The sequence below is a fragment of the Gymnoscopelus microlampas genome (genome assembly GCF_963454915.1).
Source record: "Gymnoscopelus microlampas genome assembly, chromosome: 10".
Classification (NCBI taxonomy): Eukaryota; Metazoa; Chordata; class Actinopteri; order Myctophiformes; family Myctophidae; genus Gymnoscopelus; species Gymnoscopelus microlampas.
This window is the reverse complement of record NC_139947.1, coordinates 8,438,640-8,465,026: the sequence shown is the minus strand read 5'-3', so window position 1 is coordinate 8,465,026 and position 26,387 is coordinate 8,438,640. Positions and strand designations below refer to the sequence as shown.

Genomic DNA, 26,387 nt, shown 5'->3' with positions numbered 1-26,387 from the left:
ACATTTTATTTCTTTAGTGTGTACAATGATCATTATGATTAAAATCAAATACAAATAAATGTATAAATAATGCACATGAAATCATCAGGTGCAGTGCACAGCCTTAAGACAAATTCTACTACAAAAAAAAAGGCAACAAGTTATCACGAAACAGTCATAGCACATTAGTAGTATGTGGAGACATAAGAGGTTATGGCCTTATGGGTCTAGTGTTTAGTTAGTAAGCATTGGCCATTATGGAATGAAACTCTTTGAACTATGATGCCTTTCAAAAAAAAGACATTTCCCCCCAATATACATTTTAAAACATAAAATAAGCTAATCATAAACCAACTAAGATTTAAAAGAGCTGCCACAAACAAATGCATTGTGTGCTGTAACAGTACAAATGAACGTCGCAAAAATATTCATATAAAAATACATACATTGCACTCAAGCCATCATTGAACATTTAGCTCTTAAACGATCAGTCCATTCTAAAAAAAACAAAACAATGATATCATCCCTTTTCTAGATCAAGACCACACGTTTTTAAAAAGTGAATAAAATCATACAATACAGGCAATTTTAAATACAAATAAATAATACATTTAGCCTATCATAACATTCAATGCTTATTTAGCTGAAGCAAACCCCTCATTCATTTCAGGGCACTCAATGATTTGCTGACATAGAATCTAACAATTCCTTCATGAAAATAATGTGTAGATATTAACAGGTTCTTGAGGAAGCATTTGCTCTTAGCAGGATATTAGTTGCACCAAAACAACATCAGGAAATAGCCAGTCACCAGTGCCAGCATACACAAACATGTACACAAACATGAGTAAATGGCTTAGATTTTGGCATGTGTCGCACGGTGCATGACATAAATACATATGTAACTGCTATACTGTACCTATAGCGTGTTCATCCTTCCATGTGAGTTTATGTTCAAGGCTAAACGATATTCTATACGTAAAATCTGAAAAGCAGACCACTAGTTTGGGTGGCTTAAAGGGGTAGTTGTAGTTCACCCCCAAAATGAAAGATTTTCTCGATTACTCACCCCAGGGAGCCGTGAATTCATGGAGATTCTTTTGTCGCATTCCTAAACCAATAATTTGATGACTGGCGGAGTCTCTGGTAGGAGACTCAAAGAGTCTCCATTGAGTCTCCGCCGGTCATGAAATTATTGGCACATAGGGATGTGACAAAAACAAAACATTCTCCATGAATTCAAGGCTTCATGGGGTGTGTAATTGATAGAAAATATGTTTTTTTTGGGGGGTGAACTACTCCTTTAAAGACCATGTGCATTTAAATGGCAGCATCCTGGTTTGGCGTCACATTTTATATAAGCACACTTCTTTTGGTGTAAAACTGAAGTTTTGGGTCCAAAAAAACTGAGCCTTCTCTTGCACCAAACCGGACCGTTCATGAATTTTAGAGCTTCGTCAAGTGTCAATGAGAGGTAGACGTTTCGTTTTGCTTGCCTTGAACTTTGAGCGTTAAATTTACATGCTTAGCCAGAGGCTTTTCTTAGCAAAACTTTTTGTCAAATGGAACTCGTTATGGAAGCTCATTGTTGGTAAACAAGAGGCTCAGATTGGGTGATTGACGTCATCCAGGAGACTTGCGGAACCTTTCCGATGTGGCGGTCTTTACATCATGTCTAAGACAAAACGTGACGATTGTCTCACCCTCTCGGCTGCCTCAGTCAACTCCCCATTTGATTCCCCCACTTTTCTTTTTTAAATTGGCAGACAAGCCCTTCTAGCAGCAGTTCTCACTAATGTACAGCCCCCCCCCCCCCCTCTGGTCAAAAATAATGCCCTTCTTTACTGTCCAAGGATAGGTAATACTTCATTTCTGTTTCCTACTTCCCTACTCCCACTTCCCTTACACCTGACTTGGACTGAATTACGCACCGATGTCTCACACCAAAAATTGTCAATCTACATCTACAAAGGTCACAAACGTTGTGAGCTTGTAAGATCGGCTATTTTCGGTGCAAAGACACGATAGCACAACTAAGTATAAATCAGGTTTTTTACCAACCATCATATCCTGGCAAGACTAGGGCACGCTTGAGTACATGGTCACAGTTGAGGCGTTCATGGACATGGTCAGGGCTGAGGCGTCGGCACTGCGGGGGTCATGCACTCCGATGATGAGGTCATTGGTTCTCCTGGTTCCCTCCACCAGCGAGAGGACGTCTATTCTCTCCACTTTGTGACCTCTGGCCTGCAACATCTCCACGTCCTGTTCTAGGAATTCAGCTGGAGTGGAGAGAGAGGGAGAGAGAGAGGGGTACGGAAGTGGATAACTTGTGTTGGTGGTAAAAAAATAATAAGGCTCTATGCACAGCAGCCATATTGGAAAGATATTGGGCCTCTTCTTACTTCCTTCACAGGTGTTACCAATGATACTAATGAAGGCCCTGTTCCATTCTGGTCAGGGTGCTGATATTGAGCATGTTGGCTCAATGGAAACACTCCATTTTGGTTCCCAAATGGCCCCTTATGGTGGGTGTGTAACTCTGAGTGTACAAATGGAACCAAATGGACCCATTTGTACACTCTCAGAGTTATGGGGGTCCTTGAAAATAAGAGACCACTGTGCCACACTAAATGGAACAGAGCCTTAATTAGTATTATTGGTAACACCTGTGAAGGAAGTAAGAAAGGCGCCCAATTCATTCCCAATATGGCTGCTGTGCATAGAGCCTATTAATCAGTCATCATATCGGTATCAGCAATATCGACCCAAATATTACATCAGTAGTATGGTGCCAAACACTCTCACACTATTGCCACTGGTAGGAGTAGATGCCTGTGCCACCCGAGGCCACCCGTTATCACCGCCTTTAGGTGTAAGGTAAACCCTACTGGAAACTTCATCTCAATATCGGTATCGGTCAATTTGACCACGCAAGCAACCGGTAATCGGATATCAGCCGTTGTTTATTTATTAGTACCTAATGCTGCTACTAACATCTATGCATTCTGTCGCTCCTTTTGCATTGGATTGATGCCATCAAGATCATTTCGTCTGCTACAGTAAATAACTGTAATGTAATGTAATCCATCCCCGCTTTACGTCACATATCTGCATGAAGTAGATGGCCGCCTTTTTAGGAGACCGGAAGCAGGTTGGAATCTAATAATTCCAATGGAGGAGTGACTGTGAACACAGCTTCTGAACCATTCTTTAGCCCCATGGTCACTGAACTAAATATTGGACCCGATCGTCACAAAAGTCACACAATCTTCCCAAGATCTTCATAGTAAAATGGCTTTTTTTCCAGAGACAAATCAGGAGAGAATCTACTTTATTATCGACCTTGGTCCTTTCTCTGTCCCAGCAGCACACTCTTGCGGGATGTTTAATAATTGTATACAGGTAAAAATAGCAGATCTACAAGCTTACAATGTGTCACTTTGTGACGCGTTGTAAGCTTGTAGATCTGCTATTTCTGCTTTTTTTAATATTTAAAAATGTGTCAACATTTTTCAACATGGAAACGATTATGACGTTTTTTCGAAATAATTGCGATTATCTCAAATGATTGCGATTAAACAATTATGTAATAATTGTGACAGGCCTACGGTCAGACGGTGCCCACTTAGGAGATCATTTGTAGGATTTGTGTAACATTTCGCCTCTATTGGCTCCAGAGGGGATGGTCTATCTTTCAAAAAAATCAACCATCTTTGGAAATACTTACAGTCTACCAGCAGTGTGTTGGGCTGCAGTTGTGGGTGGAGTCTACCATACGCTAAACTGTCACTCAGGTTCTTGCGGGAAGACAGGACATTCATCAGCACCTGTGAGGCAGATTAAATCACTATGAAATTCAACGTTTTAGATAGACGAGATGAGATTGAATTAATTGCCATCCGTCAGTAAAATAACCTGGGTGATGCCACTGAGGGATCGGTCTCCATTGGAGGAACCCAAGGCGGCGTATGTGCCACACACGCCCACGGCAGGCCTCACCGCTGTGGGCATCAGAAAAGACAAGGGCCTCTTGCCTCCCTGGAGGTTGTTATGCTACAGAGAGACATGAAACAGAGGAAATAAATAAGTGCAACATATTATTATGAACACAGAGTTCTATAAAACAGCCAAGGTAATTTAACTTAAATCTTAGATGTGAAATCAAAACAAAAACAAAACAACATGCAAAAAAGGCTTTCATTACTGGATTAGACGGAGAAGCATCTTGTGTTTTATTGGGCCAGGAGAAGTCCAGAATCTGGCTGTTCAACAACACCCCCGATGGAGTCACTATCCCACTGCCAAAGGGCTGATTTAAAGAGCTAGAAATATGAAAAAAGAAAGAAAAAACATAAGACAAATAAGACATTATCAAAAAACAATGCCACAGTAATTTAATCTTGGCTGCCTTTGGGCAGTGGTGGAAAAGTACTCAAATGTTTTACTAAAGTAAAAGTATTAATACTGCAATGTAGAAGTACTCTGTTACAAGTAACGTATTGGTATCAAAATGTAGGCTACTTAAAGTACCAAAAGTAAAAGTACTAAAATGTTTGAAAATAGCAGATCTACAAGCTCACAACGTGTCGCGACACATTGTGAGCTTATAGATCGTATAAAAAAGGGCTAAAGTGGTTAATGTATGTCTTATAATGTAATAATTTATATCTGAGTAACTAAAGTTTTCAAGCAATTGTAGTGGAGTAAAAGTACAATATTTGCCTCTGAGATGTAGTGGAGTAAAAGTATAGACAATTGGAAATACTCCAACATTTTACATATGTACAGTACTTGAGTAAATGTACTTAGTTACTTTACACCACTGCCTTTGGGATGTTGTATAAAATGTAAATAGACCAATAACTGTTGCTATAGCATTGCGTTACCTCATGACGGACACTATGAAGTCATCCGGTCCCATGACCATGACCTGGCTGGCCGTTGAGCCCTCCTCCAGGGCGAAGGACGGAGTGTAGTGACTGGCGGGGAACGCTTGAGAGTCGTCGATCATCTGACGAAGTAGGGAAGCTTTCGATTTACTGTGGGGAGTGAATGAACAAAAGGACAGTGGATTCAAAGCAGCGTCTCTGAACACATTATGATGGATTTGAATAAGCACTGACCAGTTTTACATTGTAGAACTGAGCATTTGGGGTCCCAGAGATTTAAAAAAATATATATTGTCTGTCGGGTGGAAAACTGTTACTTTTCAGTATTCAAAAATAATGATAAATATTTTTTGTTTTTTGTTCACAGAACCAGGAGATAACGTGATCCAAAGATTTACTGCTCCATTCACTTCCTGGTTAAAGTATTTGGGAAATATTCTGTATCTCGGCTCCTGTGTTTTGCTATGTATTTTTGGCGAGACATGCTATCTTCAACGGCATATGACAAGCAAACGGGAGGTCGCGGAAGCACAGTGAAACCCTCCGTGATTAGCAACCATCAGGGGATCAATCATACTGGAGATAAATATTCTGTGACTACTTGAAAAGGTAAGAAAATCTGGCAGTGAATGAGTCAAAACATTTCAGGATGACAATTCAGTACTAGAGACACAATCTCAATATTTTACACTATATAATCTCAACATGGCTATGAAAAGGCTTTCCAATTATGTAAACAACCATCAAAAACTAAAATTGCAGCTCTGCATAGATCGAGTAACAGCAGCAAGGCTAACAAAAAAAAATCGTATAAGAGGGTTCTGCCCTACAGTGACAATATGGGGGTCTGTGGCCTAGAGCAGATTAAACAGCGGGTCCTTGAAATGAAAAAGGTTGAGAATGACTTGAATAGAAACATACCTCAGCATCTGAGTGACCGTCTCTGACACAGATGTTTCATACAGGGGGTCTCCTAGTCCACTGGCCAGAGCCAGAGCTATCTTCACAGACTGAGAGAGAGAGCCAAACAAAAACATTAACATTCATGTGTGGTCCAAACAACACCAACGGTTGTTTTTCAAGTGTATACCATATCGTATATACACTCGTAAAGCTGGTAAAAACAGTGGTGGTTCTCAAACTGCGGCCCAGGGACCCCCAAGGGGGTTCAGGGGGACCCCAGCAAAATGACAGAGCAGTTTAACCAATTGAGACCCATTGAATACTTTATTTTGAAAATAGCTATTATTTTCAAAGATCTGAACATCTTTTTAAAAATGTGGAATGGTCATTTATGAAATACACTAACAAAAATCTTCTCTTGAGGGGGTCCCTGGCACAAAATAGCTTCAAAATGGGGCCTCATACGTATCAATAGGCTCTATTCACAGCAGCCATATTATGAAGACATTCACAGGTGTTACCAATGATACTAATAAAGGCTCTGTTCCATTCATGGTCAAACAGAGTCGGGGTGCTGATATTGTGCATGTTGGCTCACTGGAAACACTCTGCTACACCAGTGGGTCTACAGTTGGGGTCCAGGGACCCTCATGGGCTTCCAAATGGCCCCTTACGGGTGTGTAACGGAACCAAATGGACCCTTACGGGTCCATTTGGTTCCATTTGTACACTCTCAGAGTTATGGGGGTCGTGGAAACCACAGATATAGAAACCTAGATACCTCATTGGCCTCTGCAGTTCATTGGAGCGACGTGCTTGGTATGGTGCTGCCATATTTCCGGGGGGCACGGGCACTGGCCAATCACAGTGCGTTGACTACTGGCCAATCACAGCGCGTCTTTTCCAGGACTTGTCAGAATGTAGTTGTCCCGCCCCCACCTGCCTCTCATTGGCCTGCTGAACGCCCCCTTCTGTGACATACACGGAAATTTCCAGCTGCCCCCCAGAAGAGGAAGTGCGTCCGCCATACACACACTTTAGAGCCAGAGGAGGCGTCTACCTTTATATGTCTATGGTGGAAACCACTGCGCTACACTAAATGGAACAGAGCCTTCATTAGTATCATTGGTAACACCTGTGAAGGAAGTGATAATATGGCTGCTGTGCATATAAGGAAGTGATGTTTTAAAATCACTGCATTGCAGTACCTCTGCAATCCAGTGGTAGGTGCTGTTGCGTGGCATTTCCCTGGTGATGTTGTAGCCTTCCAGGATGTTGAGGGCCGTGATCAGGGCGACGCCCGCGTGAGGTGCTGGCGCTGCCATCACATGGTGACCTGCACAACAATGGCAGCAATGTGTTGGTAAAGTAATGGCAAAGAAGATGCCAAGGACACACTGGCACGGGTCACTTTATAGGTTTATCACTCTCTGCCTTGACAATATAGGCAGTGTTCAAACAATCACAAAAGCAAATTGTCTCTGGTTGTCGGGTGGAAACCTCATATGTCCAAAACTGTTACTTTTCAGGATTCAAATGAAAAAAATAGCAAAAGTAGCAGATCTACAAGCTCGAAACGCGTCGCTTCGCGCCGCGTTTCGAGCTTGTAGATCTGCTACTTTTGATGCTTTCGTGTGACGCTGTAGTATAATCAAGTAGGGCGTTCATTTTACGAAAAACACAAAAACTTAGAATATGGAGATAAGAGGTTTCTCCTCGACAAACCTCAACAAAATAAAAATTCAACAAAATACAAATTCAACAATATAGCTGCAAGCAGCGATAATACGGGGCCAGGAGAGAGAAAGAGAAATGATTATTCCTTTAACAGGTCAGTTCATGAAAGTCCTTGCGGTCTTGTTTCCAGTGAGGGCCTGTGAGCAATTAGGAGTTAAGAGTCTTGCTCAGGGACAAATTTCATCGACACATTTGCTACCCGCTGGCCTGGAATCGTACCTGGGGCAACCAGAGCCTCTGGCTCCCTAGGCGGGCTCACTAACCACTCAGCTATGGCCGCCCCTCAGAGAGAGAGAGAGAGAGCGAGCGAGCGAGCGAGAGAGAGAGAGAGAAACGGAATAGATTGAAGAGACAGAGACATGGAAACGGAATAGATTGAAGATAGAAACGGAATAGATTGAAGAGACAGAGAGAGACATGGAAACGGAATAGATTGAAGAGAAAGACATGGAAACGGAATAGATTGAAGAGAAAGACATGGAAAGGGAATAGATTGAAGAGAGAGAGAGAGAGCCATGGAAACGGAATAGATTGAGTCATGTTTTTTGCAATTCAACTTAAATGAGTCTGCATCAAGTGAGGCTTGAACCGGCAACCTTGCGGTCATGAGGCACTCTTAGGTAGCTGCAACACTACCTATAGTGCTATAGCTTTGTCCAGGCTGATATTGTCTGTTGAGGATCACAAACTCTTGCCTTCTGTCATGACCCAAGCCCCTGTTTCACTAACACTAAGATCACTCGTTCACAAACCATTTACCAATGAAGAAATTGTACATCTCCTTAGAACCAAAACTAGTGAAAGTAGCCGATCTACAAGCTCACAAACCATTAAAAGTTGTCAGATTGTACATCGGCTATTTTCAGAATGAAGTATGTAAAAAACACTCAATTAAGTATTTCATGTTATCTTTAACAATTGCAGATGTATTCATTGATAGTCATGTTGTGTGAAATGCAACTTAGATGAAGTCTGCACCAAGTGAGGCTTGAACCTGTGACCTTGAGGTTGTGAGACATACACTTAAGCGGGAAGCTATCTGACCAACAGACAATCCTCTGAAAAAAGAGATCACACTGATGATACAGTTTCACGCAAATAGCTGAAAAATCCTGGGTTTAAGTGTTTTTCAAACTGCTCAAGATTGCGGACAATCTAAGGGCGGTGCTTACTGGTCAACGTGATAGATGTGTTCCTCATTAGTCAAGGCACATGTGTAAGCAGGTCTAATGGCTGTCGGCCAAACGAGGCATGACTTTTGCCTGTTTAAAGTTTGCATTTTCAAAAAATTGCTATAGCGCCCCCGTTTGACCAATTGGAGTAAGATTGGTTTCAGTGATATTTGGAATGGCCCTTTACATTTCTGCAAAGTTTCAAAGAAATGTGAGTCTGCATGTATGTTTTAGGCGCAGATGAATAATTGTCATAAAACTGTAATAGTTAAAATCTATCTCCTCCTGGGATTTTTGAGCAATCTGCACGAAACTTTTAACACTTGAACTCTGGACCTCTGCCTACAAAAATTTCCAACGGATTTTCCATAAGTGAAAAAATGCAGAAGTTAGGAGCCAATGACTGTTTTTCTTATAATTCAAAATGGTGGGAGATCTAAAGGTCAGAGGTCAAAAGTCAGAGGGTGAAAGTTGTTCAGCATGAGGAGACGCATATGTGTATCCAAGTTTCATGGCTCTAGGTCAAACAGGGCATGAGTTGTACCTGGTCAAAGTTGGCATTTTCAATTGAGTGCTATAGCGCCACCTTTGGACGAAAGATTGTGAGAATTATTTCTTGATCGTTTTTCATGACCATCTACCATATGGCCGAGTTTCGTAAAAAGCGACTGCACGGTTCAGCCAGAACTGCGAAAAGTGGCAGAAGAAGTGACAGAATACTGCCAATAACAAAACCGGTCCAGAGCTGAGCTCTGGACCTGTTTTGGAAACGTTGAATAGCAATCAGTGGTGGAAAAAGTCGCTACATGTTTCACTTCAGTAAAAGTATCAATCCTGCAATGTAGAAGTACTGTTACAAGTACAAATCTGGAATTCAAAATTGACTTGAGTAAAAGTACAAAAGTATTGGTACCAAAAGTAAAAGTACTGAAATGTTTTAAATGCAGATCTACTGTACAAGCTCACAACATGCCATTTTCAAATAGCCTATAGGTATAAAATAGGGCTAAAGTGGTTAATGCATGTTTTATAATGTAATAATAATTTATATCTGCAAAGTAACTCAAGTTTTCAAATAATTGTAGTGGAGTAAAAGCACAATATTTGGCTCTGAGATGTAGTGGAGTAGAAGTAAAAGTATTGACAATTGGAAATACTCCAGTAAAGTAAAAGTTCCTCAAAATTGCACTTAAGTACAGTACTTGAGTAAATGTACTTACTGTAGTTACTTTACACCACTGACAGCAATAAACAAGTGGAGCTGAGAACCAGTGTTGCAGACTTTACTTTTTTAGTGTCCAAACAATCAAAGCATTGTTTTCCTACGGAGGAAGCATTGATGCCAGCCTTGGTGGCAACGATCCACCTGGCATAGTGTACCACACAAATATTTATATTGTTGCTGTCCGGCAGAAACCTCTCATCTCCATATTATTACTTTTTCTGTTTTTTCATATATTAACGTCCTACTAGATCATACTATACAGCATCACACAAAAGTATCAAAAGTAGCAGATCTACAAGCTCGAGCTTGTAGATCTGCTACTTTTGAATTTGAATCCTGAAAAGTAACAGTTGGACACAATGAGGTTTCCACCCGACAGAGACGATATATATACAAGTTGAAATGTAACTTTGTCCAGAGGGCTTAACCCATTAAATCCGGGAAACCATCCGTGTCATTTTAGATTTCTTTGGCTATTCAAAAATAGCAGATCTATAAGGTCATAGCGCGGCACCGAGTGCCGCACTATGAGCTTGTAGATCTGCTATTTTTGGAAAAATCGTTGAAAATGTGTGCAAATCTTTTAATATATATATTTTAAGGCAAACACTTTAACTCAAATCTTTGCTTCTGGGGGGTACCTGGAACAACATATTTTGAGATGGGGGTCCACGGCCAAATACATATCATTTTGGGGGTCCTTGACATGAAAACATTTGAGAACCACTGATATTATTATAGCAACATACCTTTAAAAAAAAAAACTCTTACGATTTAGAAGACATTTGTAGAATATATATATATAATCATATATAAGATTTGCAAAAATAAATAAAAAAATAGCAGATCTACAAGCTCATAGCACGCTATGAGCTTGTATATCTGCTATGGGAAAGTAACATCGATGACTCTTCTCCAAACGTTAAGTATTTTCTACTCGGGGTACGTGCTCTGCCAAAACAAAAGAGCAGAGCACACAGAGCACTGAAAAGCAAAGCTGGGAAGAGCAGTGCTGTGCTATACCAACAGAAAAATGCTGGCAGCGCAAAAAAACACTTTCTGCGCAGCCCCTAAAAGTCAACTTAATTTATCTGTTGTAGTGCCAAAGGCAATAAAAGTTATCTCATACCTTGATAGATGATCTCTGCCGGCTGCTGCAAGATGGTACTGTAGTTTTTAAAGTCCTCTTCCGTCAGCACTCCTCCTCTGGCTTGTACCTGTTAAAAAATACATGGAGTTAGATGCGTAGTTCTGTCGTTTTTTAAAGTACTCTTCCGTCAGCACTCCCCCTCTTGGCCTGTAACCGTTCAAAAATGCATGGCGTTTTGGAGTAAAGATGAGACAAACAGACCAGATCCAGCCTGAGGACATAGTCTAAAATGGGACAAACAGACCAGACCCATCCTGAGGACATAGTCTAAAATGTGACAAACAGACCAGACCCATCCTGAGGACATAGTCTAAAATGTGACAAACAGACCAGACCCATTCTGAGGACATAGGCTAAAATGGTGTTTAAAAAGGGTGTGTAAATTATATTTCAAATTGCTATAGTCTAGAGTGTTTGCTCAGTAACAGGGGTGTCCCTATATCTGTCCAGCTCTTTAATAAACACAAGAAACATATTTTTGGTTGGGATAAAAATGTCATCCAATCAGGAGAGAGAACTCATACGGGATAAACAGGTGAAACTGGAAGTGATGGGGGGGTAGGTTCCCTCTACTGATTGGATGAAATCAGTAGAGAGACCCACCTGAAATTGTATTTTCTGTTGATCTTTGCTTTGTCTATGGTGAAACTGCTTCAGTGAGCAAAAGGAACCCAGATCTAGTGAGCGTAGTGCTGAAACCAAACACCCGTGTAGGTTTTGAACAATAGACGTTCCTGTGAATTTCTGAAGTGTCACACACCTCTCACTGGCACAATTAGAGCATACCACTGACACCCACAAAAACGGAGAGCACAAAGCACTTTGCTTGAGGCACAAACACAAACTAGGCAACTAGCTCAGCAACTGAAAAGTCAGTCTTTAAGATGTTGCCGACTAAAAGTTCTGCTATTGTCATCATATTGGACTTATTGATTGACAGATCATTTTGACAGATCATTTAGCTAAATTCTACCACATCAACATGTTGCTTGCGGGTGAAAAACCTTGTATCTCCGACTCCATATTTAAACTATTTTTATGTTTTTTCTTAAAATCATGCCATATTTCGTCGTACGCATGAGTGTCACGCAAAAGTAGTGAAAATAGCCGATCTACAAGCTATCTGAAGTGTTGTGAGCTTGTAGATCTGCTATTTTAGCTATCCAAGGTTTCCAGGTTAGAACTGGTGTTTCACATTGTAGGCTATCATCTCTGTCGGGTGGAAACCTTACATGTCAAAAGGATTCGGGATTCAAATTCAAGTATGATCAAGTAGGGCATTAATAAAAGTTAAAATAGGCATAAAAAAAGTTAAAATAAGATTTTCTGCCCGACAGCAATGCTATACAAAATTCATGACTGCTTGCTTTATATAATCACAGATGACGACAGTGAGGTTCTTACGGCTGCAGCCATTTCTTGCGTCAGGTTCCCGCTGTAGAAGTCTGCGATCCCACTGGCCGCGACGGTATCCAAGATGGCCGCCAGGTCGAGGCGCCTGCTGAACAGGCCGGGGAGGGGAGCTTGGCCGTTGGGGAGGAACAGGTCCCGGAACGCGTCCGACACATTCTGGTCCTTAACTCTAGCTAGAGCCTCAGCTAGAGACAGAGAGGAAGAGACACAGCACACTTTAGAGCTCACACCTTGAATGTATAAATAATACATGTTTATTTATATAACACTAGGGGCATCCGGGACAACGCTCCACACGTCCCAGACTCTTCTCCCTCCAGGCTCCCAAACTGTGGAACGAACTCTCCATTGCAGTTAGAATTGCAGACTCACTCCCAATCTTCCACCGTAATCTGAAGACTCACCTCTTGAGACTCAACCTTAGCCCGTAGCACTTGTCCTTTAGCCGGGACGACCTTGCAGGCTTATGCAAAGGTTAAAATATAATTTAGATAGCATGTTATGTAGGCAGATGCCAGGTTCATTGGTTGACCTGGCTTCCTATAGTTTGTATAGTTTCAATGTATATATAATGTTTATACTGTTTAGACTGATGATAGGTTTTGATTTAGGCCCTACCTATGATCCTTTTATGATGATTACCATCTCCATGCATTTGATGCATTACCTGGTGTTTACCTTGCTTACTGTAAATACTAATAAATGCCTAAATTGTAAATTGGTTGCAAGAGTTAAACTAATTATTTAATACTTTATTAATTAAATCCATTATAAAGAAAAAAATGCAATTCTAATAATGATTTGGAGGGTTTTGTGTTTTTCCCCTCAAATCTTATAATAAGACACATAAGCCACCTCCCAACTTTCAGAAATAAGTAAAATAGCAGATCTACAACCTCACAACGGGTGGCCATGTGACGTGTTGTGAGCTTGAAGACCAGCAATTTTATGTATTTTTGTATGACAACGATGAACGACGAAGTATAAAACAGTTATTAACTCATTGAGTACCATTGACGCGTTTCACGTGTTTTACCGCAATGGCGCAACGTGCCAATGACGTGTTTGACGTGTTTAAAAAAAATAATAATAATAAAAAAAATATCTATCATCATTTGAAGATTTGGTGCTCCATTCACTTCTTGTTTAACTTATTACTGAAAAAGGCTGTATCTCTGCTCCTGAGCACTATGTATTTTTCAACGTTATTATGTTATTTTCAAAAGGCAGACAATTAATGTCAACAAGGTCCAATGACGTCGTTGACATTTGTGAAACCACACAGTGCAACCCTCAGTGATTAGCACCCATCAGGGGATCGATTATACTGGAGATAAATATTCTGTGACTACTTGAAAAAGGTATAAGAAAATTGAAAAATTGCTGGCACAGTTCGCAATATTTTTTATTTATTTCATTGGCACTGAATGAGTTAAGTGGTTAATCAGATAAAACTCAATTGTTTTTTTTCCCTGCGTCGATTCATTGATATATCAAAATCTTTGAAAAATGGGCTTTGATTAATCGAAAAAAAGTATGACAAAATAATCCTTTTCACATATATGAATGCAGCTCAAGCAAGTTCTACAGATCGTCCCTCCTATTAGTAGCAGCGTGATCAAAATCTGACAACCGCCTTTTTGTTCTTCTTCTTTGACTTACCCAGATCATGAGTCACATTAAATCCATTTCTGGCCACATCGGCTGCCATGGTAACCACGTCTTTCCATGGCATCCTGTGGAACACAAAACGTTTTGATTGGTCGAAGCCTTCAGAACACGCTGACATTCACAGCTCATGACTTTAAATCCATTGAGACCGGGAACACATCTGTGTATAACCACTTAAACCATTATTTCATACATTGGCTATTCAAAAATAGCAGATCTACAAGCTCATAGTCCATATTTTTGAAAAATCTTGATTTGTGCAAATCTTTGAATATATATATATTTTTAAGCGAACATTTGTAACTCAAATCTTTGCTTCATGGGGGTCCCTGGAACAAAATATTTTGAGATGGGGGTCCGCGGCCAAATACATATAATTCTGGGGGTCCTTGTCATGAAAAGGTTTGAGCACCACTGATATAGAAACAGTTTTTTTAAGAAAACCGAGACATTTGTAGAACCGGCCTCATGGTCTAAATGGGTTAAATCCATTAAGCCAGTGGTTTTCAAACTTTTCAGGCCGCGACCCCAAAAAATAAATACTATTTGAACTGGGGACCCCCCACCCTGACAAGCATTTGGAATTGTAGGAGTTGAGGCATTCCATTTAGTTCCACAGATAAATATAGCCGATGTTTGACCATGTTTTATAGCATTGCAAATGCACACCCATCAGTGCATTTACGGCAACGCCCCCCCCTACCTCAAAGAAAATATATTTTTCATTTTTTCAAATAAGCAAATCCTCTGGGGGACCCCCCACCCAAAAATAACAAAAACATTCGCCGACCCCCCTGGAAGTCACGACCCACAGTTTGAGAACCACTGGATTAAGCTATTCCACAATTGTGACTCAGCACAGCAGCACTCAGCACTCTGTAGGGCTTGCTGTTGTTGCTGTAGGGCAGAAACCTTGTATTTCCTTGTTTTACGTTAAGTTTCGTAAATGAATGCCCTATTGCTTCGTCGTACAAGAGTGATGTGTAAAAGGATCGAAAATAGACGATATAGAAATTGCTATTTTCGCAATTAAAAAAAAAAAGATATCGTCTGTTGGTTGTATAAATATTTATCCAACTAAATGTAATAAGAGAAGCTTGTAACTAAACAAACAATAAACAATACATTGGAACAAAGGTAATATTTTCCATTTCCTGAAAATGGACGTAAGAGTACAAGGTTTCCACCTCGACAGTGGCGTTAATTCTTTTGTACCAGGCCAAGAGTGTTAAAGCTTCACCACATCACAGTCCTAACAGCTGTGAACCGTGAAACCATGATAATTATGGAGCATGTGAATAATAATTGCACCCCGACACTAGAACAGGAAAAGGGAACTAACAGTGGTATTCTTGAACAGAGCTAATGACATCGCCTTGGAAATAGATTCACAGCCCTTTTCACTCTGAACACTGAAAACGTCTTTTCGTTTATCTAACAGCCATGCAGTGGTGGAAAGTAACTAAGTAGATTTACTTAAGTACTGTACTTAAGTAAAATGTTGAGGTATTTGTACAAATTCCAATACTTTCACTTCTACATCTCGAATCCAAATATTATACTTTTACTCCACTACATTTATTTGAAAACTTTAGTTACTAGTTACTAGATTTTGATTATAGTTATAGTTACAAAACATAGATTAACCCCTATATACATTTCGGCCATTTGAAAATAGCTGGAAAAAAAGCTGTGAGCTTGTAGATCTGGCATTTTCAAAAGATTTTTTTACATTTGAAAACTTGTGAAATGAGACATTCTGCACAAGGAGTACTTTCTACTTTTGGTACGTTAAGTACATTTTGATATCAATACTTTTGTACTTTTACTCAAGTCAATTTTGAATGCCGGACTTTTACTTGTAACAGAGTATTTTTACATTGCTGTATTGGTACTTTTACTTCAGTAAAAAATGTGAGTACTTTTTCCACCACTGGATTCACAGCCCTTTTCACTCTGAAAACGTCTTTTTCTTTTATCTAACAGCCGTGACATCATCATCCACCGAGATTCTGTTGGATTAAGCTGGATGGATACGAGAGCAGCTGTGCAGACAGAGAGCAGTCAGTGCCCTTGCTGTGACTTTATCCAGTATATTTCAGTCAAAAGGAGGCAATTAAAACATATCGGGCGGCAGTGGCTCAGGGGAAGGGGAACAGAAAGATCCCAGGGTCATGAATGCTGAAAGCTCTACCTTTCCAAGAGAGATTAATGACAAAACGGTGTCAGCGGTTTTATTTTACAGGTCTTGGTGGTTATTTTTTAGTCAGTAAGTCGGAGGCACTGCTGCCAGGAATTGAACCTGGACCTCTCTCTGGGGTAGTATTCTACCTCTATGCCACCCAATGAAACAATTCTTTAAGTGCTGACATTTTGGCCACCAAGCTACTATGGCACGTCTGCTTGCTCAGGGGAGATATTGAATTTTGACCTTCAACCAAGCCCCCAGAACCGAGAGGGAGCAGTGAAGCGCATATAGACATGCTGGCCGTTCATAGGTAATGTAGCTTATTACGGCTGGGTCCAAATACAACCACTACATTTGTGTTAGTTATATTGAATTAACATAATCTTGAGTCCACCGTACAGATTGGTTATAATAACAACAGTTACAGGGTAGCTTTACGTGTTTAAAAGGGTCACAGTACCTTCCGTAAAGCTGGTGGGCCTGGTGCATGCCACTGAGCATGCCCGGTACTCCAACCAGCAGTCCAGGCTGAAACACAACAGTAAATATACCCACATCACATCTTCCACAATTCAAAAAATATGCAGCATCATCACAATTTGGTAGCTTTAAAGGGAAGAATATTTCAGAAACAAGGCCTTACCTTAAGTTCAAGGTTTGCCTGTACCATGTCCTCGTCGATAGCAGATGGTGCCGTCTCCCTGAAGTCAATGACCTTGGTTTCGTTCTTACGGATGTCGTGCACCAACATGACCCCTCCACTGTGCAAAATATTAAACATACTGTATAAACAGGAACCAATGCAGGCCACGTATTTCATTTGTGTAATCATTTTGACATGTTGGTGGAAACCTTGTCCAAAAAACATTACTTTTCAGGAAATGGAAAAGAATATTCTGAATTGCACTGGATGTAGTTAATATATTATTAATACTTTTCATTACTTCAATATTCATAAAACACAGCCAGACATACCCACTTTCAACCCCATTTTGGGCATGTCACTATACAGTAGGTGAAGATTTTAATTTTTAAAAACATTTTCGCAATGGCTTAAAATAGCCTCGTGTTGTGTGAGATTGTAGATCGGCTACTTTTGCTACTTTTGTGCAACATATTATATACATACAAGTATACAATGGGGCCATTCACTTACTGTATGAAAAAACATAAAAAAGATGAAATATGCCGATACAAGGTTTCTGCCCGACAGCAACATATGGTGTAATAAGATGTTTTTTTGGGGGGCAGCAGTTTTCCTAAAGGTTACTGGAGGGTTCCCGGTTAGATTCCCTGGAACCAGCAGGATGAATCTGGGTGGGGAAGTGAATGGCCACCACTTATCCCTCCCCTAACACCGCTGAAGTGCATTTGAGTATGGCACTGAACCTCCAACAGCTCCGGCGGAGCTGCTCAGTGGCCAACAGAATAACACTGTGGTTGTATTGGTCAGCTTCCAGGTTAAGGTGTGTGTGTCTATGTGCAGGGCGTGGCTGAAAACAAGCCCTTGTGCTCAGCTACTACCCTAGGTAAATATAGATTGATAGATATGATGATACGCGTGTGATTTAATGTGCTTCCGGTTACTCACCCTCCGATCCCAGAGGTGTGAGGGTGGATGATGCCCAGACAGAGGGCAGCGGTGATGGCAGCATCTACACTGGAGCCTTGCATCTCCAGAACATCGAAGCCCAGAGACGTGCACTTGGCTACGTCAGTCACCACTGCTCCCTGCTTGAAAATCTGCAAATAGGACGCAAGGGAAATAAATTGTGATGTGTCGCTATAATCTTTCTTTTCCCTTTATTTATTCAGGGAAACCCATTGAGAGCAAGCTCTCTTTTTCAAGGACGCCCTGAACGCAGCCCCCGCATCCTGAGAGCATTCTACACCAGCACCATCGAGAGCATCCTGATGAGCGGCACCACTGCCTGGTTTGGAAACTATGTAGCCGAACAAAAGGCACTACAGAGAGTGGTGCGAACGGCGCAGCGCACCGCGGCCGGTGAGCTTCCCCCTCTCCAGGCCATACATACGAAAAGATGTGTGGCTAAGGCCGGAAGCATCATCAAGGACATTTACCAGCCCAGCCATGGTCTGTTCAAGTCGCTGCGACACCCACGGCCAGGCAAGCGATGGAGGAGTATCGGTAGCAGCACCACTAGACTCTGGAACAGCTTTTATCCAGCAGTAATCAGGCTGTTGAATGAGAACTAAGCCTGTGGACACTATGCACTGAACTCACTGAACTGTGTGTTTATGTATAGATGATCTGATCTACGTTTTAATTACAGACACATTTTTCCATTAACTTATTATGTACATAGCCACTCTTAAATGCACTTTACTCCTACCTCTATCTAATCTTTTAACTGCATTAATGGGCTTGTACAATTACGTATTTCACCCATATTACTTGTAATGTGATGTGACAATAAAGTTTGATTCTGATTCTGACTAATCAAAAGAGAAAAGGTCATTTTGGGGGTGAACTATCCCTTTAAGCCCCATTAAAAAAAAATCCAAAAGCAGAAGATTTACAAGCAAGCTTGTTGAGCTAGATAGTTTTTAAATACTGGACACATCTGCATAATTGCCGTTACTGATGTAATAAAAAAAAGTCAAATAATGAATGACAGACCTGTGGGTCTCCAAAGTAGATCTGCACGATGAGAGCCACGGTAACAGCCATGGCGAAGGTGAAACAGGCCGTGATGATGACAGTCAGTCCGTCTCGCTGGCAGGCGCAGTTCCCTGCCAAGGGGTCTCTGGTGGTCTCCTGCAGGGGCGAGATGTCATGGCTGGCCAGGTCCGAGGCGGAGGACGGGAGGCGTTGCAGACGGCCAGGTGCAGAGTTCATAAATAGATCAGGGTCTGGAACAAACACACAGGTCAAAAGGTCACTGGAATGACAATGAAGCAGGGCAATAAAAAGCGTACTAAATAAAGAAAAACTCCACACTTAGAAATTTCCATGCTCTGGCTGCAGTCCCCCTTTGTAAAATGGCTTAAAACAACAATAATAATAATAGCCCATCTACAAGTTCACAATGCATTTTCAAATTGAAACAGAAATGACATGCCCAAAATAGTCACACCAGGTTTGAAGTGGTTAAACTGGCACAATAATCTTAACTAAAATGTTCACTATCTATTTTTTACGAATTATGGGAGGCGTAATTGTTTTTGCCTGTCTGTGTGTGCCTTTGGGGTGCAGCTAATCTTAGACACTGCCAGTAGGCAAAGAAGACACTCAAACCTTTCCATATGGCCTTATGGTGGCGCAATACCAGGCATTAGGTTTTGGCCAATAAGTCTTGAACCGCAGGTCGTACAATTAAAGCTCTCCAACTCTTTCTCCATTGAGTGCACCGTAAAAAAAAGTGGCGTCAATTCAGATTAGACCAAAGCTAAGGTGTGGCAAGGTTACCTGACATAAACATTAATGGCCAGGTAACAGTCATTTCCAACAGGCTATTGATAGAAACTCACAAGACAAACTGCATCATCATTTTATCATCTTCAACTAGAATTTCTCCAAGACAAACATTCAGCGCAGGCTGAACCCTCTTGGAAGTCAAAAATAATTTATGGTATTGAACTTAAGTTACTCACATTAACATCTCAATTATAGATGTGCTATCGTTAACAGTGCAGTAAGTGATATTGGTTTTGTTAGATTTGTGATATAGAGTTTGACTGCATTTATTGCTGTAGACTTTAACTGCACTGAAAGCTAACCTTTCAAATGCAGTCTCCCCCTTCCACGATAAGTTCTGTTATACAATGTGTACATCAATAATTGATATTCTCTCAGATACAGTATGCAACATTCAGCACCACAGATAGCATCAGGGTCAGCGAGGAGGAGAGAGAACTATATTTTATTCGCTGCAGAGATTTTACAGGAAAACAAAACGGACGAGGCCTGTTCCAGTTGTGATGCTCATTTCAGTTTAAACAAATTGAACATATTACGAGCAAGCGCCACCTGTCTAATCGACTAGACTGACTCCTATCTATGCTATGCAACAACATCATTTCCATCTATGCTATGCAACAATATCACTTCCACCTATGCTATACTTGTGTAAATATGTGTACACATATTTACGTGTGTAAATATGTGTACCCATGTTTACGTGTGTAAATATGTGTGCTGTGTAAATATGTAGATAACTTGCTTGTTTCTTTTTGTTCTCTTGTATGATCTCCATTCCACTTGGCCCCCCCAGCCTCCCTCCCCTCTTCTTCCCCTCTTTTTCTATGGAAACAACGTTACGATGGTAACTATGCACGAAAACAAATTTCACCCACTTTTTTACGTCTGTAAACCTGTGATAATAAAGCCGCTTCTGGTGCTATGCAACAATATCACACAGAAGAAACGATCCTCAGTTTAAGTCCAAACTCAACAGAGAGAATCAAAGCTTAATAAATAAAACACTAGAGGGAGCGACCAGGATCTGCTACAACCCAAATTTAGAACAAACATGGGAAAGTTCTCATTCTACTGGTCTGCCACCAAAATGTGGAATAGGCTCTATTCACTGTTGGTGAATAGAGCCTAAATGCCTAAATGGGTAAGCCGAGGGGCGTGCGTTTCCCAACGGGCAAAAATTCAGTAAGAGTGATTTGGCAAGTTATCTACCCTCCTCTATCCTCTATGGTCCTCCTCAGATAACATTTAATTCATTTCAACAGAGAGGAAAAAACTCTTAATTTTAAGCAGTCGACATTGGTATTGTTGCAGCCATCTGAAACAGCTTTATCACCTCTGTGAAAGCCACAAAAAATGTGTTGCTGACAAATAATTGCTTGTGTCCTGGTTTTAAAATCAGACTGAAATGAAAATATTCGCTGTTTGGCACTGGCCAGTGTTGTATTGGTGAATCCATCTCTTATCTGGTGGGACGCCATTTTAAAGACGTCACGCACACGTCGCTAAAAACATGTGAGCCATCCGGCTTTTTAGAGTAAAGTAGGCAGGGAATCATTTACTTAAATAGGAGCCACACAGTGGAACGACCTCCAAACCAGTGTCAAACTGACAACCAATCTGAGGTCTTTTAAGCAGCAGACAAAAGCAGGTCTGTTAGAAAAGGTTCCCCTATAGAGGCTCGGTAGACTAGGGAAAGATAAGGGAGCACTTGTTCGTATGCATGTACTGTATATTTAATGTCATGTGTTTTGTACTGTAATGTATTGTAACTTATTGACTGTTGTGTGAGAGGACCTCAACGGAAATAAGTCTCAGGATTCTCAATCCTGAGACTGCTGCAACCTCAAACTGCTGTAACCTTGTGGTTTTGCTTTTCAAAATAAAGCAAATCAAATCAAACTGGTTTGGACATATGAGGTTTCCACCCGACGGAGACTATATACTTCCTATGGCTTTTGCCTACTTTTTGTCGCGTCACTTATATTGGCTATGTGGCACAAATGTTACGCGAATCAGATAAGCAAATGGGTCGGGCTGGCCAATCAGGGACTTATATATTGGCAAAAGTCGCAGAAGCGTGACATGACGCGAGGCCGAGGGTTTGGGTTGAGCATTCAGAGACACACACACGATATTTGAGATTGTTCGATTGATCGGGTGCGTTCCGAGTTAGGCCGGCCACAGTGTGACACACACACGGATTTGGTGAAATATAGTATACAGGATGGCACCGGCCTAGTCGGGTTTCTTCTGTCTCGCTCTCTGCACCCCCCTCCCCCCCGCCACACTCTGTCCCCCTCCTCCCTCCCCAGCTCAGACGTCACGTAAAGCCCGGCACAAACATCATGTGAAACCTAACAGACATTTCAAGCTCTGCCCATCACTCAAGGAGTCTTATGGACCTAAAAGATAAGCCTAGAACAGACACCGTCGCCTCAGGATTCAAAAACTCCTGATCCTACTCCTCAGGCCTGTTTTCTTTTTGGTTCTTCGATTCTCGGAATCCATAAGCCTCTCCCAATTGCCGCTTGTCACGTTCAATCAGAGGGGATTTGCGGACAGAGATCTCGTGGCTTATAGTATGATGATGATATAGATTCATATTTTACAATAATTTGTAATGCTGAAACTTTTCCTGAAATGTATTTTAACAAGCAAATTACTGTCACATATTACCATACCCAATTGATGCCCCTGTGTGGTACAAATTACATTTTCCCCAGCGGCCAGCTTTCTCAGGTCCTGACATCTTACACAACCCTGGATAGGCAACCCAGCCTGGCAGAGATAAACAGCCTTGGATAGGCAACCCGTTCTGACAGCCAGGGCCTCTTTCTATTTATTTATTTCCCTTTTCTGTCTCTTGGACAAAATCAAATATCACAGTATTTTGACTAAATACCTCGATATCTGTTGTGATGATAATATTGTATTGTGACGATATAATATATAATAATACAAATAAAATATTGCAGGTCAGGTGAAGCTTGCAACATGTTATGTATGACCTTGTAGATCGATGTTTTCACTATTTTTGGGGCGGTGTAGCCGCCCCCTATAAGTGAGTTTTGGACACCGACCGAAAAATTTGTGTACCCCCTAACCCTTCCATTGTTAATGCAAATCGATACTTTTTTCATATCAGCCAATCACATTACAGCTAGTGTCATCACCACTAACTGTAATGTGATTGGCTGACTTTGCAAATTCAGGACTGTGATTGGCTAGCGAAACACATGACACATGTGCAGCCCTATGAATAGCAGTATGGACTTTAAAAAAAGTCATTTATCCTTTTTTAAAGTGAGTCATGTTGTGATGACCACACACCGCCCACTTCACACTGGGTGTGATTTTTTAAATAAAATAAGGCAGGAAAAGACTAATATGCCATATCAGGATATCACAGATCACAAGCCATCTAGTCTCATACATATATCGTCATCGATATTAGGCTACATCGATATAGCCTGGTTCCAGACAAATCTGCCATTGCAAAAAATAAAATTGCCCTTGGCAGATTAGGTCTGGCCCCTCTCAATAGAGATCGGATCTCTCTCCCACCGAAGTTGTGAGGGACCAATCAGGGCCCAGTATGCAAATATGGGGCGGGTTTATCACCAGAGAGGCATTTTTTTTATTTGCCCCTCGGAAATGCAGGTTCCAGAGATTCCAGACTAATATCTACGCAGTGATATTAGTCTGGCCATGCCAGGCTAATATCGATATATCGCCCCAGCCCTAGATGACCTCCACGTCAACAACACCACACACAATGTGTGATCTCCAGGGACGTGCACAGATAGACTCTAGGTGGTGCTAGAGCACCTGCCCTTTGCCCTCTTGACCAGAAGTGCCCTTTTGTCTTTCAGTTTACAGCAGGGGTCTTCAACAGGGGGTCCAGGACCCCTAGGGGGTCCTCAGAGTTACTACAGGGGGTCCGCCAAATCCTTTATGTGATATGATTTTTCTTTTTACCATAACCACTCGAAACCTAGCATCCCTTTTCTGAGGAGAACTTTAGCCAAAACGCTGCGAGGCGTTGTGGGCTTGTAGATCGGCTATTTTTGGCAAAGAGCTATAGGTGTAGAGGGCAAAAAGAGCAGACCAAGTAAACAAAAAAAGTATAATCTTAAACACAATTTTATACAAAATAGAGGGGTCCCTGCTTCATCTCTCTCTCAGCTAGGGGGTCCTTGGCCTGAAAACGTTGAAGACCCCTGGTTTACAGTATGTAGCCCATGGTGACATCAATTCTGGATTAAAAGCTTCTAATATATTAACAATTCCCCAAAATGTGCGTTGCAATTTTCTTCTATAAATCTCACACTACTAAGGCAGCCGGCGGTTCCACGCGCCGCGCAAGGTGCCCTTTATTTTTATTTTTTTTACTTGAGCACCTGCCCCTCAAAATGTCTGTGCACGCCACTGCAACGTGTGATCTCTATAACTCTGACCTGTATCCTGCTCGCTCAGAAAGTGGTCGTCATTCGTGCGAGACAGATCTCTGTTGAGCGTGTTGTTCTCCGAGGAGGACAGGCCGTTGTTGTCGTCCTGGCAGCCCGGGGAGGCGGGCAGCCTGGGGAAGCTGGTGATGCTCATGTAGTCAACAGGAGAGTAGCCTCCGCCCAGGATGATGGCATCTGGGTGGTGGTGGTGGGCATCTTTCTCCCCCGTGGGACCCCCACCACCACCACCACCACCACCACCCCCTCCACCCCCTGAATGCCCCTCAGCCCCAGAGTCAGCGGTGGGACTGAACATGACCTCCGTCACGCAGCAGGATTACTTATATTACTGATTACTCCGTCAGGCAGCAGGATTACTTATATTACTTATTCCTCCGTCACGAGATTAATTATTACGTATTACTTTCCTCCCGTCACGCAGGAATTACGCAATTGGAATGAATGAAATGACAGATCAGGGCGTGTTGTGTTGCATAGGACTATAGATTCAAGTTATGCAACGATCGATCCCACGTTTTGTTTCTTTAGAACCGGTTGTTAACCGCTTGTTGTTGTTGTTGTTATTAAGGCTTAGAAGATGATGTCACGGAGTGGATCGGTTCGATCCCCGGCGGCCGATCGGGATGATGTCGCATTTCTCAGCCTCCTTCAAGGCTGATCCGTGTCTGTGACACCTGCAGAGGAGAGGACACGTCAGGCTTGACTTCTTTCCCCCAACGACACAAAAACTAGAATTATTTAATGTATTTTTGTATTGCTAACTTTTAATAAAGTATTAAATCAATCAATCAATCAATAAAACTGGAATAAATCCCGTCCCCTACCTACGTACAAGCATTATTATTATCAGCATAAATATGCGACAAGCTGCTTGGTATGCGGCAGCTTGGCAAATCTATCTAGATAAAATCAATGTAACAACATTGACGCAACATTGTTTCCATCTTAACTATGGATCATGTATTGATCTAAGCCGCAACAGTTTGAGGACATCTACCCCCCAAGATTTAATTCTGAGCGTATTTATAGGAGGTTGGCGTTCAGTCGCGTCGTCTTATGAAATATGATTTATGATCATCTGTCTCTATAGACAATCCTGGCCTAAAACAAGTACCACGATCGCATTGTAATTATGTCTCCTTACTTACCGTCTCTCTGTCTGTGATCAAATGTATCCTGACCTACACTAAACACCTAGAATGTATCAGAGCAGGTGAGGTGAGGAATCTCTCTCTCTCTCTCTCTCTCTCTCTCTCTGCTTCATCAACACAAGAAGCTCCAGGATCCCTCCGCGACGTCACCCAATGTCAGCGTTTTAAAGGAACAGTTCACATATTTTTTTTAACCACTTCATTCTCTATTCTGGGCATGTCATGTCATAGGCGCGCCAGTGCAGTGATCATCATTTCTCAACCACTGATGGTGGTGGGCCGTGAGAATTATTGTAAGTGGGCCCCCAAATAATTGGCAAAACACTGACATTTTTAATGATACCATGACATAATAATAATGAATAAACAATTTAATTCTTTCTTCTGGCAGATATAGACCCATGTATAGGCCTGGGGTCAAACTCAAACCTGTCTGTGATGCCGCTGGTTTTGGAACTCGGTGGTGCATTTGGGCATCACTGCTGCCATTGGGGACCATGATGCCATCCTGACCACCTGGCATGCCGGGACCAGGGGGAACCTTCACCGACAGGCTGTCCACCCACATCCCTCCTGACACTAAGAAATATGCCACGATTGTTCATTGATTTATGCAAACAATCAAATATGAAATATAGGAAAATGTATATCGATCACCATCACATGGGGGACATGTGGGCCCCCCATGGGTTATTATTATACCATCTTACCTGACTGCATGGCTGACTGATCCATTATGTGTGGGTAGGTGCACACCCTAAAGACCCAATAAACCTGTTTTCATGGCAGCCACACTTGACATAAACAGTCAGGTGACGTTACTTCCTGTACAGGTGTTACCAATTACAGGTGTTGCTAATTAAGGCTCTGATCCATTCAAGCCAAGGTCAAACAGACAAGGGTGCTGGCTGTTGGCTCAGTGGAAAGGCCCGCAGTTCCCTCAGTTTGGGGTTAGAGTTTCTGAGTTTGTAGAGTCAACAGTCAGGTCTGAGGGA

At 41.6% G+C, this 26,387-nt stretch overlaps 1 protein-coding gene across 1 annotated transcript; it reads right to left on the bottom strand.

Moving 5' to 3' along the window:
• ggt7 (gamma-glutamyltransferase 7) lies at positions 1 to 25,490 on the bottom strand. Its single transcript, XM_084069466.1, has 16 exons — positions 25,390 to 25,490; positions 24,230 to 24,915; positions 18,972 to 19,204; positions 17,922 to 18,073; positions 16,974 to 17,091; positions 16,791 to 16,858; positions 14,134 to 14,207; positions 12,463 to 12,656; positions 11,038 to 11,125; positions 6,983 to 7,110; positions 5,793 to 5,881; positions 4,869 to 5,021; positions 4,187 to 4,304; positions 3,898 to 4,035; positions 3,710 to 3,809; positions 1 to 2,261 (listed from the first exon to the last, which is right to left on the bottom strand). The coding sequence occupies exons 2-16, from the start codon at positions 24,534 to 24,536 to the stop codon at positions 2,059 to 2,061; spliced, it is 2,163 nt and encodes a 720-aa protein (XP_083925592.1). The 5' UTR covers positions 24,537 to 24,915; positions 25,390 to 25,490; the 3' UTR covers positions 1 to 2,058.
• Positions 25,491 to 26,387: the final 897 nt, after the last annotated feature.

What these genes read in the sequence shown, in the direction of transcription:
- ggt7 (XM_084069466.1), bottom strand. Translation starts at nt 24,536, where the DNA reads ATGTTCAGTCCCACCGCTGACTCTGGGGCTGAGGGGCATTCAGGGGGT. An exon ending in TCTGAGCGAGCAGGATACAG is followed by an intron (nt 19,205 to 24,229) that starts GTCAGAGTTATA and finishes TGTTTGTTCCAG; the next exon opens with ACCCTGATCTATTTATGAAC. An exon ending in GCCCACCAGCTTTACGGAAG is followed by an intron (nt 14,208 to 16,790) that starts GTACTGTGACCC and finishes TGTGTTCCACAG; the next exon opens with GATGCCATGGAAAGACGTGG.